The sequence below is a fragment of the Parus major genome, chromosome 5, assembly GCF_001522545.3.
Source record: "Parus major isolate Abel chromosome 5, Parus_major1.1, whole genome shotgun sequence".
In the NCBI taxonomy this organism is placed as follows: Eukaryota; Metazoa; Chordata; class Aves; order Passeriformes; family Paridae; genus Parus; species Parus major.
Genome location: NC_031774.1, coordinates 24,540,745 through 24,555,482, shown reverse-complemented (window position 1 = coordinate 24,555,482; position 14,738 = coordinate 24,540,745). Strand labels below are relative to the sequence as shown.

The 14,738-nt window shown below is 37.9% G+C and overlaps 1 protein-coding gene across 4 annotated transcripts in view; it reads left to right on the top strand.

Annotated features, from left to right (window-relative positions):
* INO80 (INO80 complex ATPase subunit) overlaps nucleotides 1-14,738 on the top strand; it is a 64,926-nt gene that overhangs the window by 23,496 nt on the left and 26,692 nt on the right. For all 4 annotated transcript variants that reach the window (XM_015630721.3, XM_015630723.3, XM_033515401.1 and 1 more), the window contains exons 15-25: nucleotides 854-913; nucleotides 1,503-1,645; nucleotides 2,726-2,810; nucleotides 3,276-3,393; nucleotides 3,763-3,848; nucleotides 4,795-4,962; nucleotides 5,417-5,550; nucleotides 6,331-6,398; nucleotides 7,538-7,631; nucleotides 8,748-8,925; nucleotides 14,329-14,469. In XM_015630721.3, the coding sequence (XP_015486207.1) occupies nucleotides 854-913; nucleotides 1,503-1,645; nucleotides 2,726-2,810; nucleotides 3,276-3,393; nucleotides 3,763-3,848; nucleotides 4,795-4,962; nucleotides 5,417-5,550; nucleotides 6,331-6,398; nucleotides 7,538-7,631; nucleotides 8,748-8,925; nucleotides 14,329-14,469 (1,275 nt within the window). The remainder of the gene's footprint in view (nucleotides 1-853; nucleotides 914-1,502; nucleotides 1,646-2,725; nucleotides 2,811-3,275; nucleotides 3,394-3,762; nucleotides 3,849-4,794; nucleotides 4,963-5,416; nucleotides 5,551-6,330; nucleotides 6,399-7,537; nucleotides 7,632-8,747; nucleotides 8,926-14,328; nucleotides 14,470-14,738) is intronic.

The following is a 14,738-nucleotide window of genomic DNA, read 5'->3' as shown; positions in this document are numbered from 1 at the left end:
GTTCTGCTTGTTGTAAATCACAGTGAATTTATATCCATGGCAGAATATGTACAATAAAAGACAAACCACTTTTTGATCAGTCTGGTTGTCTTACAAGCATCTTTATTGCAGAAGAATAGGAAGAGTATTCTATTAAAGGCTTTTGGAACCTGTCAATTGAAGTTGTAAGACTTTTCACCACCTCTTCCTCCTTCCCAGACCTCCCAGTCTTAGCTGACTGTAAGTCCTTCCAGCAGGCAGGAGATGGCAGTACAGTGTTATTAACCAGTGGCAGGAGTCAGTGCTCTGCAAAGGTCTGAGTAATAGGACCTGTGCAATTTTGAGCTGTATATAGTTTAACAGATTTCTCTGGCAGTAGTGCTTGCTTTTAAAGTTGTTGTATTCAGTATATCCAGGCCAGACATTTTAACTTGATCTCAGATTTTTGGGGTCAGTTGTGAAATAGAAAACCGTGGTCCAACACGACCATGGGGATTGTTAAACAAGCAACAAGCCCTCTAGTCCTCTAGGTTTAACCATAGCAGTTGAGTGCAGACCTCTTTCTGCCATAAGCAAAGTATCATTTTTAATTTTTAGAAAAGCCTGACTAGAAGGTTTGTGCTAAATGCTAATGGGCATTTTTAGATTCTTAGCATAGCTTGATCTGGCCAAGTTGCTTGATACCTTTTCCTAGAATGCTCTTTTTCAAAGTATTTTTAAATGTTTTCTGATTTTTCTTGGTGGTAAAAAAAGATAATTTCCCTTTTTGTTGTTTTGGAGAAAGAGGTATGTCATTTTGTAGACTACAGACTATAAAATTCTAGCACTGGTATCATTATTTGAAAATGTTTTTCTGTGTTTTTTACTGTTTCAGGTACTACCTTACTGGGGAAATCCCCATGATAGAAAGGTGATCCGAAAGTTCTGGAGTCAGGTAATACCAGCGTGACAGTGTGCTTTGACTGTCTTTCTTTTTGCAGAGTAAACCAGAAACAGTTTCTGCGTATCACCAGATTAAACTAATGTGTAGATGCAGAGTTTCTTCATTCCTGTAGCAGCATTTTCATTAAGATAATGATGTGGAAGACTTCTCTTGCGCTGAAGAGCAATACCATACAGGGCAATTCAGTGCAGTGTGCAGTTCAGATGAAGAACTAGAGATTTGTGAATAAAGCAGGAAGTTTCGGTGTCAAGGACTGTATATGCTGTTTGAGTAACCTAACTCGGGATGCCCCAGTCTAGATCCTTGCAGTTCTGTCAAGATTGTTCTTTATTTAACAATAGCATTTTGTAGGGTTCATTACCCAGATCTTGTCTTGCATGTTAAGAAGGGTCTGAAATTGGTCAAGGGCTGAAGTCCAGGTCCACTAATTGAGTAAGTGTGATAAAATTAATTTTAAAAATCAGCCGGAGGAAATGCAGTGGTAATGAGAAGATTGTAAAACAGAAGTCTGGAATTACAATGTACTCTTGACAATGTATTTACATTATGTGGACATTTGTTTCTCCTTTTGTGGTTATAGAAGACATTGTATACTCAGGATGCTCCTTTCCACGTGGTAATTACCAGTTACCAGTTGGTAGTGCAGGATGTGAAGTATTTCCAGCGAGTGAAGTGGCAGTATATGGTGCTGGATGAAGCACAAGCACTCAAGAGTAGCTCCAGGTAATAAACTAACTGGAAACAAAATCTTTTCTGTGGATCAGCCTCTTGGAGAAATATCAAGAAAGCATCAAGAGAACATAAATTGATAGAAGTTAAAATTGACACACATAAGACCCCTTAAGTATCTAACGTAGTTAAATGTCTGTATAACTCTCTGACGTTGGATTGATCCATTAGGTTTTTTGCATTTAGATTTTCCAAATATGTAAAACATAATTAAAAGGCAGCTCTGGAGCAGAAACTTGTATGGAGCACAGGACAGTTAAAAAAAACAGTATGAAATGCTGTTTACTTTTCCTCCTGACTACTCACAGAATTCTGCCTGGTGAATGGTTTGTAGTCTTTAACTTATATTGCTTATATTGGCTCCATTAAATTCATTATTTTGATTCCTTATTCAGTGGCACTTCCAGACATGAATGAAGGTCAGAACCCCATGAGTATTGTTGACTGCAGCAAAGCCCAATCCATGTCATGAGACTATGCCAGAAAATTTTCTGTTTGTTTTTATGTAATGGATTTGTCTGTCTTTACTTCTGTAATTGCTTTCCCATAACCTTTGTTCAAGTTGCCACTGTACACAGTAAATGGAGGACTGCTTTATATGCAGGCTCATTCTGACCAAAGTTTGTCTCCAGAGCATTCTTGGGAAACCACCCCTCTTAAGAGGATTTTAATGTACAGCTCAGCACTCCTGCCACAATAGCCTATACACTCCTCTTGTCAAGTGTGAAGAATACGTGACATTCTGATTCAAAGTACCTGTTTCTTTTGGAAAGTTAATTATTCTGATAATGAGATTTTTATTAGTAAGCATTTGTTTTAAAAATGAGTAAAAAAGATACTTAGAATATAAAATAAATTATCCTCTTTTTATTTATTTTTTTTTAATTGGAAAAAGCCTACTTTTTCCTATAGTTGTTGTTTGAAAGACTGGGGAACAGCTGTAATAGTTTTGTCCAGTGACTTCTAAAGATCATTTGGGAAACTCACTGGAAGCAATTTGCCTTAAAATACTTCTTGTTTCATATCATTCTACAGTTTTCTCTAGAAATTATTTTTCCTGTTTTTATTCACCAGTGTTCGTTGGAAGATCCTACTGCAGTTCCAGTGTCGAAACAGATTGTTGTTGACTGGGACCCCAATCCAGAACACAATGGCTGAGGTATAACAAGAATACATACTAAATGTTCGTGAACAGTTGAGAAACCTCTTGTATTTGTGTGATTGTGAGATCATGCTTGTAGGAAACCATTGACAAATAAACATGGATCAGCTCTGGGAGGGAAAAATATGGAAACTTGCCACACATTCAGATAAAAGTAAAACTAAAGATATTTGAAGTAATACTTAGATTACAGGATGAAACTTAAATCTAGTGACTTTTCCTTTTGTTGGCTGAAGTAATTATGCTGTTTCTCACTGCTTTCTCATGGGGGTTTGTTGGTATCTGTGGCATTTTGGGGGATGCAGGAAGAAAATGCAGGTGGGGTTTTGTTTAATTTTACCATGTCTCATGATCTAGTAAAGTGATTTTTCTTATAAAGGGCCCAAGATTTTGGGATTCCCAATTACCTTGTCCACAGTAGGATGACTTTTGCTAATCCAGTGTTTTCTCCTCTCCTGTTAGCTGTGGGCCCTGCTGCATTTTATCATGCCAACACTGTTTGATTCCCATGAAGAGTTTAATGAGTGGTTTTCTAAGGACATAGAGAGCCATGCAGAGAACAAATCTGCTATTGATGAAAGTGAGTACAGTGTGTAACTGCTATAATTTTTATATTAAAAATCTGTTGCCTTTTTGGTCTAATAATGTCTAAACTTCTTATGAGGTGTGGCATCTGAAGCAGAGGTTTGGAACATTATTGGATTGTTGTCAGTAGTTTAAGTTTCTGTTTCTGACTGTAATATAGCATGTGTAATGAATAGAAAAACAGTGTAGCACAGCACTCATTTTAAAAAAGAAAAATCAGCAGAGAAATATAAACTCACTGCTGTAAGAATTCACATGGGGGGAAATGGCTGAACAGTAAGGGACTTAATTTGTCATAAAATACCACATAATTTTCTTCCTTGATGAAGTAATTGTTCTTCCTTTCCCCTTCCCTTCATTTCAGACCAGCTATCCCGTTTGCACATGATCCTGAAGCCTTTCATGCTGAGAAGAATCAAGAAGGATGTGGAAAATGAACTGTCAGATAAGGTGAGAAAAAGTATTTCTCTGGAATGGGTATTACAGCTGTATCGTCATAGTTCTGTTCTCTGATCTGGTTTTTGCAAACTTGTTTGTCAGTCTGCATACTTGAAATTTGACTGTGGACTTGGACCTTCACTTTCTTGCACCACATCCCAACAATGTCATTAGATGTGAATGTAACTGAAGAACCTCTAATTAACAAATATTTTTTTCTCAGGAAGCATTTTGTTACCTGTTAAAAATGAAATATCTCTAGTCCTGGTTAAGTTGACAGAAGTATCTCTAATGGCAGTGAAGGAGATTGATACAGTAATGACTTGGTGATAAACTTTTCCAGTTGCCTATGTGAAGGATTTGGCATGGGTTTAGGATTTTTTTTTTTGCTTGCCTGTACAGAGGAGAAATACATAGTGGCAACATCATGCTCTTCTCTCTTGCCAGTCTCTTAATTTCACATGGATAGCAATACTAGATAATCTTGTGATCAACAGTTCCCAGGTTTTGGCACCGTTGGCTGATTGACATCTAGATTGTTCTGATGTGCTTATTGATTTCAGTGGACTTCCCACAGACACTGTTGTGGGTTCCTGACACTCCTTATTGTGGCTCTAAGTGGGGAACTGTAGGATGGTAGAATTGAAGTCAGATTTTAAACTCACTAGCTACAGGTGTGATCTCAGCTTCTTAAGAATCTGTCTGTTTACTTAGTCGTGTTCATGTACTTTTAAAGGTCTTTTTCTTACATCATTACACAAACCTTCCCAAACACACCTATCAGTTAAGTCCTTTCCAGGTTGGATCCTGAAATGCGGATCTGAATGCAACTGCCTATAAATGTATTTTTTGAGAAGGTTATATTTTCCTCAAGGTGTGTTTAAGCTTTATGTACACTGATGTCATCATCCTTCATTTTGGAGACAGAAATGACTAAATCTTCATTATCGTTTTGCAGATTGAAATTCTCATGTACTGCCAGCAGACAAGTCGACAGAAGCTCTTGTACCAAGCTCTGAAAAATAAAATCTCTATTGATGACCTCCTGCAGTCATCAATGGGCACTACTCAGCAAGCACAGACCACCACTAGTAGTCTCATGAATCTAGTCATGCAATTTAGGAAGGTAAGGCTATTTTAAATAATAATTTTTGAAAAGTACGATCATTCATTAGCACAGAACTAAAATATGGCTTCTATAAAACACCACAGTAAAAAAAAATCTGGCATTGGCAAGAAAGTTTGCATGCAGTTCAGTTGTGGTTTGGATGCAGTGTAGCATGATGTAGGGTGAAGAAGAGCTTTAGCCATGTGATGCATGCATCTGCTCACTGATTTGGTTACAAAAGTTGTTTGGTTGAAGGAAGCCATTCGCTTGGGAAGAAGAGGAAATAGCTGTTATGTGAATAGCATAAGGTATGATGCCATATTTAAATGTGAGAAGGTACACTAAAATACCCATGCAGTATTAAGCAGTACTAAAGTTTTAGTGATCATTGGTCATGGTCGATTTGGAATGTAGATGCTGTATCAGACTAAGTTAATTCCTCCCAGCTTTTGACATGCTCTCTGTCTTACAGGTGTGCAATCACCCAGAGCTGTTTGAGCGACAAGAAACTTGGTCTCCATTTCACATCTCCCTAAAGCCATACCAGATTTCCAAGTTCATCTACCGTCATGGACAGATCAGGGTCTTCAACCACTCACGGGACAGGCAAGCCTATTCCACTTCCTATCCAGTTTGGCATATTTAGTACTGTTACTTACTTTATTTTTGTAAGTACTAATTAGCTCCCTTACCTGGTGTACTGTTGGTTGAGCAGTCCATTTCCTTTTAGTCATTCAGCTGTTAAACATCTGATATAGATGCTCTTTTTTGGTGGAATCCTAATCACAGAATATCCCTTTGACTGAGTAAGAAAGCCAGGAAAAGCAATTCAGAGTTGATGATGATGTGTAGTAGAATTAAGCTTTAAAAGATCCTTAAAACAGAAAAAAAACCAACAAACCTTCCCTTCAGCAAGTTTTCACAGGCAAGGAAGCTGTCAGTATCTGTCTCTTGCAACATGGTATAAAGTAAGCATTTTCTAGTGCTTTGACAGCTTTTAATGCTCACCTAGGGTGAGGAGAATCTGCCCAAGTGCCGTTTGCTGTTTTCTCCAACCATGGCAAGTCTTGATTAATTGTGTCTGCATTCATTTATGAGAAGTGCTAAGGGAAGAGACGAGAGAGACATGTATGAAGGCAAGGTCAGCTTTTCTAGAACATAAGATGCAGTTCTGCAGAAATGACATGTCTCGATGTCAAATTAGCAGCAGTGCTTGTAGACTGATGATGCTCTCCTTCTACTGCCATGCAATTCCAGATATTAAGAGTGCTAAAATACCATGAAGAAGTGAATGGCTACTCTGTTTCTTCTGCTGATTGTGTTATTGAACATGTTAGGTGTTAACACCTTCTTAGTGATGTTTGGTTTTGTTCCTTTCATTTTCAGGTGGTTACGGGTTTTACTTTCGCCATTTGCACCAGACCACATCCAGCAGTCTCTCTTCCACAGGAAGGGTAGGTTTACAGTCTTGGGAAGAAAGACTGGGTTGGATTTTAATATGTCTTCTTCAGGGGAAAGGACTGAGAGGCCAGATTAATTAGTTCTCTGAGATAATCTGATCAGATTTACTAGAATTTTGTTTGTGTTTGTACATACATTTCATTTGCTCATAGGAAAGGATGGAAAGCAACTGGAAGAATCTGTGGATAACTTGTCCTTTAGTTACTGCTTAATCCTAGTGCAGTATCTTAATTCAGTCTGTCTTGTTTTAACTTGCTTCAAGAGATTAGTGCTGCCTTTTTAGTCTAATGTGAATTTTTCACAGATTCAATTCTAACAAATCTTGGATTCATTTCAGTACATTCTGTGTTGTATCTTAAAATGCCAACTTTCTTTCAACTAGAAACTAGATGAAATGCAATTGACCCAGAATCTTTGACCCATGTCAATGAGCAAAAATCCCAGAAAAGCTGCTGATATTGACAGATAAAATTTATTATAGATGATTGAATATTTTTCCTACAAGAGCTAATTAGATCACTTAGCTACTGGGATGGGAAAATCTTCAGAAGTCTAAAGCACGAGAGATACTGGCTGCATTACTATGCTGAAATCTGTTACTGTGGACCTCTCCAGTTGGTGTTGGGGCTATGCAGTGCACATGGATGGGCCTGCAAGGCTTCCCTACCAATTCCTGCATCTCCTTCTAACCCATTTGATTTTCTGGATGAGAGGGAGCATGTGAGACAGGCATCCTGAGGTATGCATGTTCTGGTCAGCTGTCTGGAAGATATTTGTTCAAATTTGCAAATATGCACACTGCCTATTGATTCATAGTAAGTGAAACAAATGTCCTTCCTGGCTGCACTGGGACATAGAATGTATTACTCTCTGTTGATAAGTGCCCTTCTCTTGCCCACAATGGAAAATGAACTGGAATGTGGAGTCAGGCAGCAGAGATTCAAATTGAATTTTCAGTATTTCTAAAAGGTCGAGGTTAAGTTAGGATCTCCTGTCTACTCATCTAGATTTGTCATGTGTCATAGAATTAGTATCCTGAATCATAGTATCCTGAATTGATGAAGTAAATTTATTTTTCAGCTATGAGTATCTGTGAACAGGTTAGTCTAACTTCAGTATTTCTGTGACCTAGGCATCAATGAAGAAAGCTGTTTTTCTTTCCTCCGGTTTATTGATGTCTCTCCAGCAGAAATGGCAAACCTTATGAATCAGGGACATTTAGCCAGGTGAGGACAACCTCTTTTTTTTGTTTGTTTGTTTGTTTTCCTCTTTTAGTAATTACAGGAAAAGTACAGATGATGTCAGTCATTCCTCTCAAAACCTGCATTTTCTATGCCTCCTAATACTATAATTTCTCTATCATTATCTAATACTAGAACAACTTTTAGAGTGTTCCTCCAGGTATAGGGCACCATTATGCAACACAGTTTTTATGCCCCTGTCACAAGAAACCCTGTGTTACAAAGAATTGACATTGTAAATACACAAGATGGTCAAAGGGCAAAAGGAGAGTTTGCTTAGGGTCACACTGCAGGTTGCTGGTCCACAAAATCCAGACTTTGGAAGGCCAGTTCAGTGCAATTCTTACCAGTTGCACTTGAGCATATGTTTTAAACACACGTGGAATAAACTTGTGCTGTGGTAGTTGCTCCTGAGCCATACTGCCTACTTTCCACATGTCTTGTTTCTAATATGGAATGGAATTCTGAAGCATAGGCTTAGATTTATAGTGTCAGCTGCATAATCTTGAAAGGAAAGGTGATCTTTTTAAGTTACAGTGTACTCTGAAGGACTCTGAGTCAAGTTAATAGTGACTATAAGAAATTTCAGACTAAAAGTTAATTCTTCATTAATAAATAGAGATGTTCTGCTTTAGTATTTTGTACGTGGAATATTGTTTTTTTGTTCTGGTTATTTTGAATTGCTGTTTGAATGACTGCACTTCAGTAACGTAATTCAGATTTCTCTTGATGTGTCTCAGTGGTATTCATGATAAAGTCTGCATTCATTATACAGGTTGTTATAATTCCTATGTAGAGTAATTTACAAATAAGTGCAATTTTATATAGTAATGGCTAACTGGGGCTTAATCATTTTAGATTAAGTGCTTCAAAGTATATCCTGACATAATCACTTAGATTGAGTTAAGCCACCTTAGAAAAGATTGAAATAAGAATAATTTGAAGGTGTCTAGCAGAAATTATTTTCTTTAAGCCAGGATGCTGTAAGCCTGATAGTCTAAAAAAACTCCCCAGTTCTGTCTATAGAGTTATGTTGTAAATATATTCAAGCCTTTCTTTCACAAAGCAGTAAATAAATGCATCTCCTGTGTTTTGTTTCAGATGGTTAGCTCTTTTCCTGTCTCTGAAAGCATCCTACAGGCTCCATCACATGCGCTCCTGGATGGAGACTGAGGAGGACAAAGAGCAGGGGTCATGCTTTCTGACAAACAGGGATTTCTTGCTTGATGTAAATTTTCCACTGTCTTTCCCTAACTTGCACAGCTGCACTTTGCTGCAGGTAAGCAAAAATTCTGTGATCTGGAGACAGTAGCAATTCCTCATGAGTGAGAAATGGTGAAAGCCACCTTATGAAACAGGGAAAATAAACTTGGAAATGGGATGATGATACTGTCTGCTTTTTTAGATACAGTTAAGAGACTTTAGAGTGCTGAACAGAAAAATATTTTAACCCCTGTCTCCTCATGTGGCATTACATTTCAAAACTTGCTATAATGAATAAATCAGCTTATTTAGAAGACTTCAAATATTACTAGAGCATCAAAAGCAGCTACAGGAGCAACAGAACTAGACTCACGATTTGTCAGGGATAGACTCTATATGTAAGCTTAAGAGTTTCATAATATTTTTTATCTGTAAAATACTAATTTTCTGGCTGAGTCTATTCTTTTCTTGTAAAATTCAATACATTCTTGCAGCAGGTGGGGAAAACAGAGACCAGCCCGACAGTGTTTTATAGTTGGTGGACAAGCATTTTCAGTGGTGTGTTTCTACTCTGAAATTTGTTTCTGCTGCTGTCTGGTAGATCCAGATGTATTCAAAATACTGTGTAATGCAAGATCATTTTTGTTAATCTTTGACCTAGGATATGTGTGAAGATTTTGCCTTTTTATGACTAAATTGCTGTTGATTTCCTGAGTTAGATTAAGGCTCCATTGATTCAGTTCACTGGGAAATAAGTTCACAGAAGTGCTAGCATGGAGTCAGGAAAACATCTAGGGCAGTTAGCAGATATGCAGTAAAAAAAATCTTTTCTGAAACAGTGAGACTGTGCCAAGTTTCTCTAGGGAATATTGCTTCTGCTCCTGAGTCTGGAAGGGGAAAGGAGATAGCCAGAATTCAATTGAATATTGTGTAGAGGAAGTTGAAATTGAAGACGCGTAAGCAGTAGGAAACCAACCTTGGACTTGGTGTCATGTTTTGCAGCGTTAACAGCAAAGCCAAGAAAATGAGTCCTAGTTATCAAACAAAGAGTCAGCCAAGTGAATGTGTGCCTGTTAACTCTGGCTGTGCTGGTATTTCAATAGCCTGTGTTTCTGTGTCTAGCTTGATAAAATGTCTGTGCTATACAAATTTGATTTCAGTTAGGTTTTTTTGAGATTACAGTCAGCTGTTTCTATAGTGACTGCAGTGCTTATCTCTGAGACTGTACTGTAGCTCTGTCCCCTTGTTGGTATGGTTAAGGAGAAGTTGTGTGGTGTTGTAATTGTGGCAGTAAAGAAGATGCTATCAGAAGCTGTGCGCACTTAAAGAAGGTAGCATTCATTTTTACATATGTTCAAAGACAATCTAAGTCCTTACATAGCCCTTGGTTTAGTATGTATGAATATCAAAATGAAAATCATTGAATTTTCTGAAGGACAGAAGATTAATTAAGAGTATAGCTTTTAAATATAACATGTGGAATATGCATGTGTAGGTTTTAATATTAACAATTAAATGTAAAGCATTTGGATAGACCCACCTGTACCACAGTCCAGCAAGATTTAACATGAATTTGGTTTCTCCAAATAATTTCTATTCTTTGAGGATGTCAGTGCTTGTGTCCTAGGGGCTCCCAGGGCTGTTGACTGTGTGTAACTAGTGATTGTTGAAAGTAATACGTTCAGTATAAAAACCAGCCAACTGAGGAGCAGAGTTCATCAGTATGTGCAACACAGTGCATTTGTGATAACCAGAGTAAATCTAAAGGAAGAATAGCCCTGCAGTTATGACAGATATTTTAAAGCTGTTTTCTAACCTGCCTGTTAGACAAATTATCACCTGAAGTAATTTTAAAGTAAGCTGTATTTACAGAATTTTGTTTGCAGATCTTACATTTAGAACACCTTAAAAAAAAAAAAAAAAAAAGGATTGTTGGGGAGTGCAAAACCTAAAGGAGAGTTGAAAAACAAGCTGCCCTTTTTTACATGCCTGTCTTTTAGTGCTGCACATTATTGTGAGTGAAAATGAACTAACTTTTTCCTTAGCCCAGACTGAAGAAGCTTTTAAAGTAACATTCCCCAAGGCTTCCTCTTGGGCTTCATAAGATAGTAACATAGGGAGTGAGGAGAGTGAGAAAAAGGAGAAAGGAATGTTGGGAGTGAGGAGGGTGAGAAAAGAGGAAAAAGGAAATGGTAAAAATCTGGAAAGGCTTTTCTTAACTGCTCAGATCAGCAGTTCTGATGTAGGAGACCAAGTATGAAAATAAGTCAGTAGAAAAAGAAACACATTTATTTTTAATGGATATTTCTGAAATTGAAGTGACATCTGTCTAAAGATAGTATGTTTTTCATCATATAAATACAGAAATTGATTGCAGTGTGAGGTCTCTTCATTGCCCCTGCTCAACGCCTCCACATGTATTAATTTGTATGCATTGAATTAAATTAATATAAAATCTGCTCTGCTTACTTGAACCCTTTTCTCCTTTCCTTTTGTAATTTTATTTCTGTTAAAAAAATTAGGAGTGTTAATGAGGTTAAAGTGCTGGTAGCAATCACCCCTATTTATGTGCAACTCCATTTGCAGTATAGGAGAGCTTCTTTCAAGACTTATTTTGGATTGCATAGTTGTAGTAGATGTGTATATTCATGGGTTTTAACAATCTTCCTCTTTGGTTTTTGGCTTTGTTGTACTAAAGTATGTGAGCCATTTCAGGCTGTGTTCAGTTCTGTAACTTTACCCAGTCTTTTCCATGTGTGTGGTTGATGGGAAGCTGATGGGTTGATGGATTTCCACTGTCCCTGTTATATCTGGTGACTGCTCCATTCATGAATACTTAACAGCTGCATATGTCAGAATTCAGAGGGATGTTTCTTAATGTGACCTGCTCATAGTTTGTACACAGGAATCTAGCACTCAAAGGCAGATTAATGCCTGGGTACAAATATTTTTCTCTTATTTTGAATTCCTTCTTGAAGCTTTATTTATATTTCCTCCTAGGTACTTCAATTGCCCTAAAGCCATCTTAAATGGGTCCTTGATATTGTTTTCCAAAAGAGAATTAAGTAACAAACTTGCATAGGTTTGGAATTACAGTTAACTTCCTCTCTATCCATTTCTTGTATTCTGACTTTCTGGGAAATAATTACCAAACTCCTGTATTGACCAGGGCCACGATCAGTATGTCAGTGCTTGCTGTCATAAGACTTACTGGAAAGCTCTTGTGACTGCCTGCCATGATGATTCTTCTTCATAAAATCAGCTGTACTCCCAGGGGTGGGGAAGAGAGAGGCTTTAACCTAAAGCAGTTGTTCACTCTTCCCCCTTTAACTCTTGTTGTCCTTTCTTTACTCTCAGCTGTAGAATCCTGCGTCTGCTGATGCAGGCATACCTCAGCACATCCTTTTATGAGCTAGCTGCAGAATACCTTGTATTTTCATGGCTGTTCAATTTTTTGTTTGATCAGATGTGTAGCCAAAGAGGCTTCTGGAGAGGAGAGAGAACTAGCACAGGAAGTGGTACAAATATATAATGGAAAAGGACTCGCGCTTTTCAGCAGCATTGTTGGTGCTCTGTTGCCACTGTTTCTGGTTCTCAGATGAGTAAGCCAGCACTCATATCCATTGTCCACAGGCATGTATTCCCAGCCCTGTGATTCCCACACTGCTGTTTTACCAGGTGGTGAAGCATGTCACAAAAGTTACTTGGAGCAGCAGGGCAAGGGTTTGTTTTCATCTTTATCAGCATCTTAATGAATACAGACAGCTAGGCCAGCAAGAAGAGGCTCTGTGGGGACTGGAGTTAACATGTGAAGCAGTTGTTGCTTAAGCCAGCATTACTGATTAAGAATTGTCAGCTGAGTAAGAGCCTGTTTTTGGGATCACTTCACATTATCCAGTGTGGGCCAAGTGTTTGCCTGTGCTTTTTAGCTCTGCTGAGTGTCAGTGAAAGACTATTGTCAGCTTTTGGCTCTCACCTTTTATGTATAGAGGAGGAAATGTTCAGTCAGAGTATGAACTTTATTTTTGCCAGCTCCTGCCCATGAGTCTTGCTGGCAGCCCAAAGACATGCCTGAGGGTAGGGTTGAATGCAGGTAGTGCTGGCATGTGTGTACAGTCAGACTGTTTCCCCTCTTGTCAGCATGTTCCAAATGATATGTGCTTGCCATCTATGGAAGTAAAAAGGCCCAGAATGCATGATCCATAATAGACTCCTGCTGTGGGTGTTTTCCAGCATTTTTTGACATACATAGAATGCATATATCCAGTGTATGACGTGCTATACAGGGTGTCTGCTTCTCACATGCTCTTTGGATGTTTACAACTTCAGATACTGGGATTTCAGAAAATTGTGAGGCTGTGTAAAGTAAAAGTAGCATCCTATTTATTTTGGTGCATTAGGAACCGGGGCGGAAAAATACAAAAACTTGAGATCCTGTTTACCTTTTACTTAAGTGAACTTAAGTGCTGGAATTGCCAGGAGGGCACATCCTGTGGTCCTATGGCACTGAGAGGTATACCTCCTAATGCTTCTAAAATTATTGCTAGCTTCCTACTGTGAGTGGAATAATGCTCTGCACACTACAGGAAACAAATATAATATGGAACTATTGATCTCTATGGATATAGAAGAGTCAGAATTAAAGCTAAGTGGCAGAAGTGGCTTAGTCTATAAGAAGCTTATTTCATTGTTTGCAGATACTGCAGATATTTACGATAAAAAAGAAACTATAACTGATGCAAACAAAGAAAATCTAATTTTTTATTTTTGTGTAGAGCTGAACATCTTCAAAGAGCTTTCCTTTCTTTAAAATGTACGGCTATCTGACTGTCCCCACTTCTGAGTCAGTATATTTTTCTGTATCAAAAGGACATTTTGGCAAATTCCAGGTTTTAAACATGGGTTTGTTCATGTGTGTAACCCTGCTAGCACTTCTAAAAGTCTTCAGGATAAAATCATCAGGATAAAATTTAGAGCCCTTTAGCACAGGAAAGAAGAAAAAGGTTGGAAAAGATGCAAGTCTAAAAATACCAATCCAGCCTTGTTTCAATTCTTATTTTTTTTTCTCTCTGCAAAATTTCATGTGAATTCAAAGTAGATACATGAGTAGCTAGAAAGTTTTTAGCTGGTAACTAAAACATGGTGAGGGTCAGATGTACTGGAATAGTACTTCCTTCATTAGAAAAGCTAAAGTCAAAAGGTTCAAAGGCAGAAAAACTTGTTTGTGATTCCAGCTGAGCATCAAGACAAGTATTGATATGATCTCTTCTGATTGCAGCCATTTTTGGATTTGAATGTTCTGATAATTACACAAAGATTCTTCACATACTCACTGCAGAAGATGTATATAGTTTTCCTTATTCTAAGAGAAATACATATGGAATGTACTTTGTCTATCCTCCTCATGGGTGGATATAAAATTTGAGAGAAGTATTTCTTGACAGACATAGTAACTTCTTAATTTTAATTTTGTTTTCAGAACCTCGTGTTCAGCAGCCACTGTAAAGCAGTTACTGGCTATTCAGACCATGTCATATATAGAAGGAGATCAGCTACCTCATGTGTACGATGCTGCCAGGTGACGGAGCTGCCGTCCTTCCTGTGCATAGCCAGTCCACGGGTAAGTCCAAGTGAAGTTGTAAATTATGTATTTTCTATTGTGTTTTAAACCTTGACAGAACTGTGCCTTAGGAACACAATGATATATGACTTTCTTTTGATTGGGTAAAACTGTTGTAAGGATATCCTTTTGCTACGGTATTCAATAGGGGGTTTTTCATAGGGGAAGTGACTGCAGTGTGTACTGAGGGGAAAAGGAAAGTTGTAAGATGCAGCCACAAGGAGTTGGTCTGAGATTTCACTTTCTCTCTTAAGACCTAAAGCAATTAT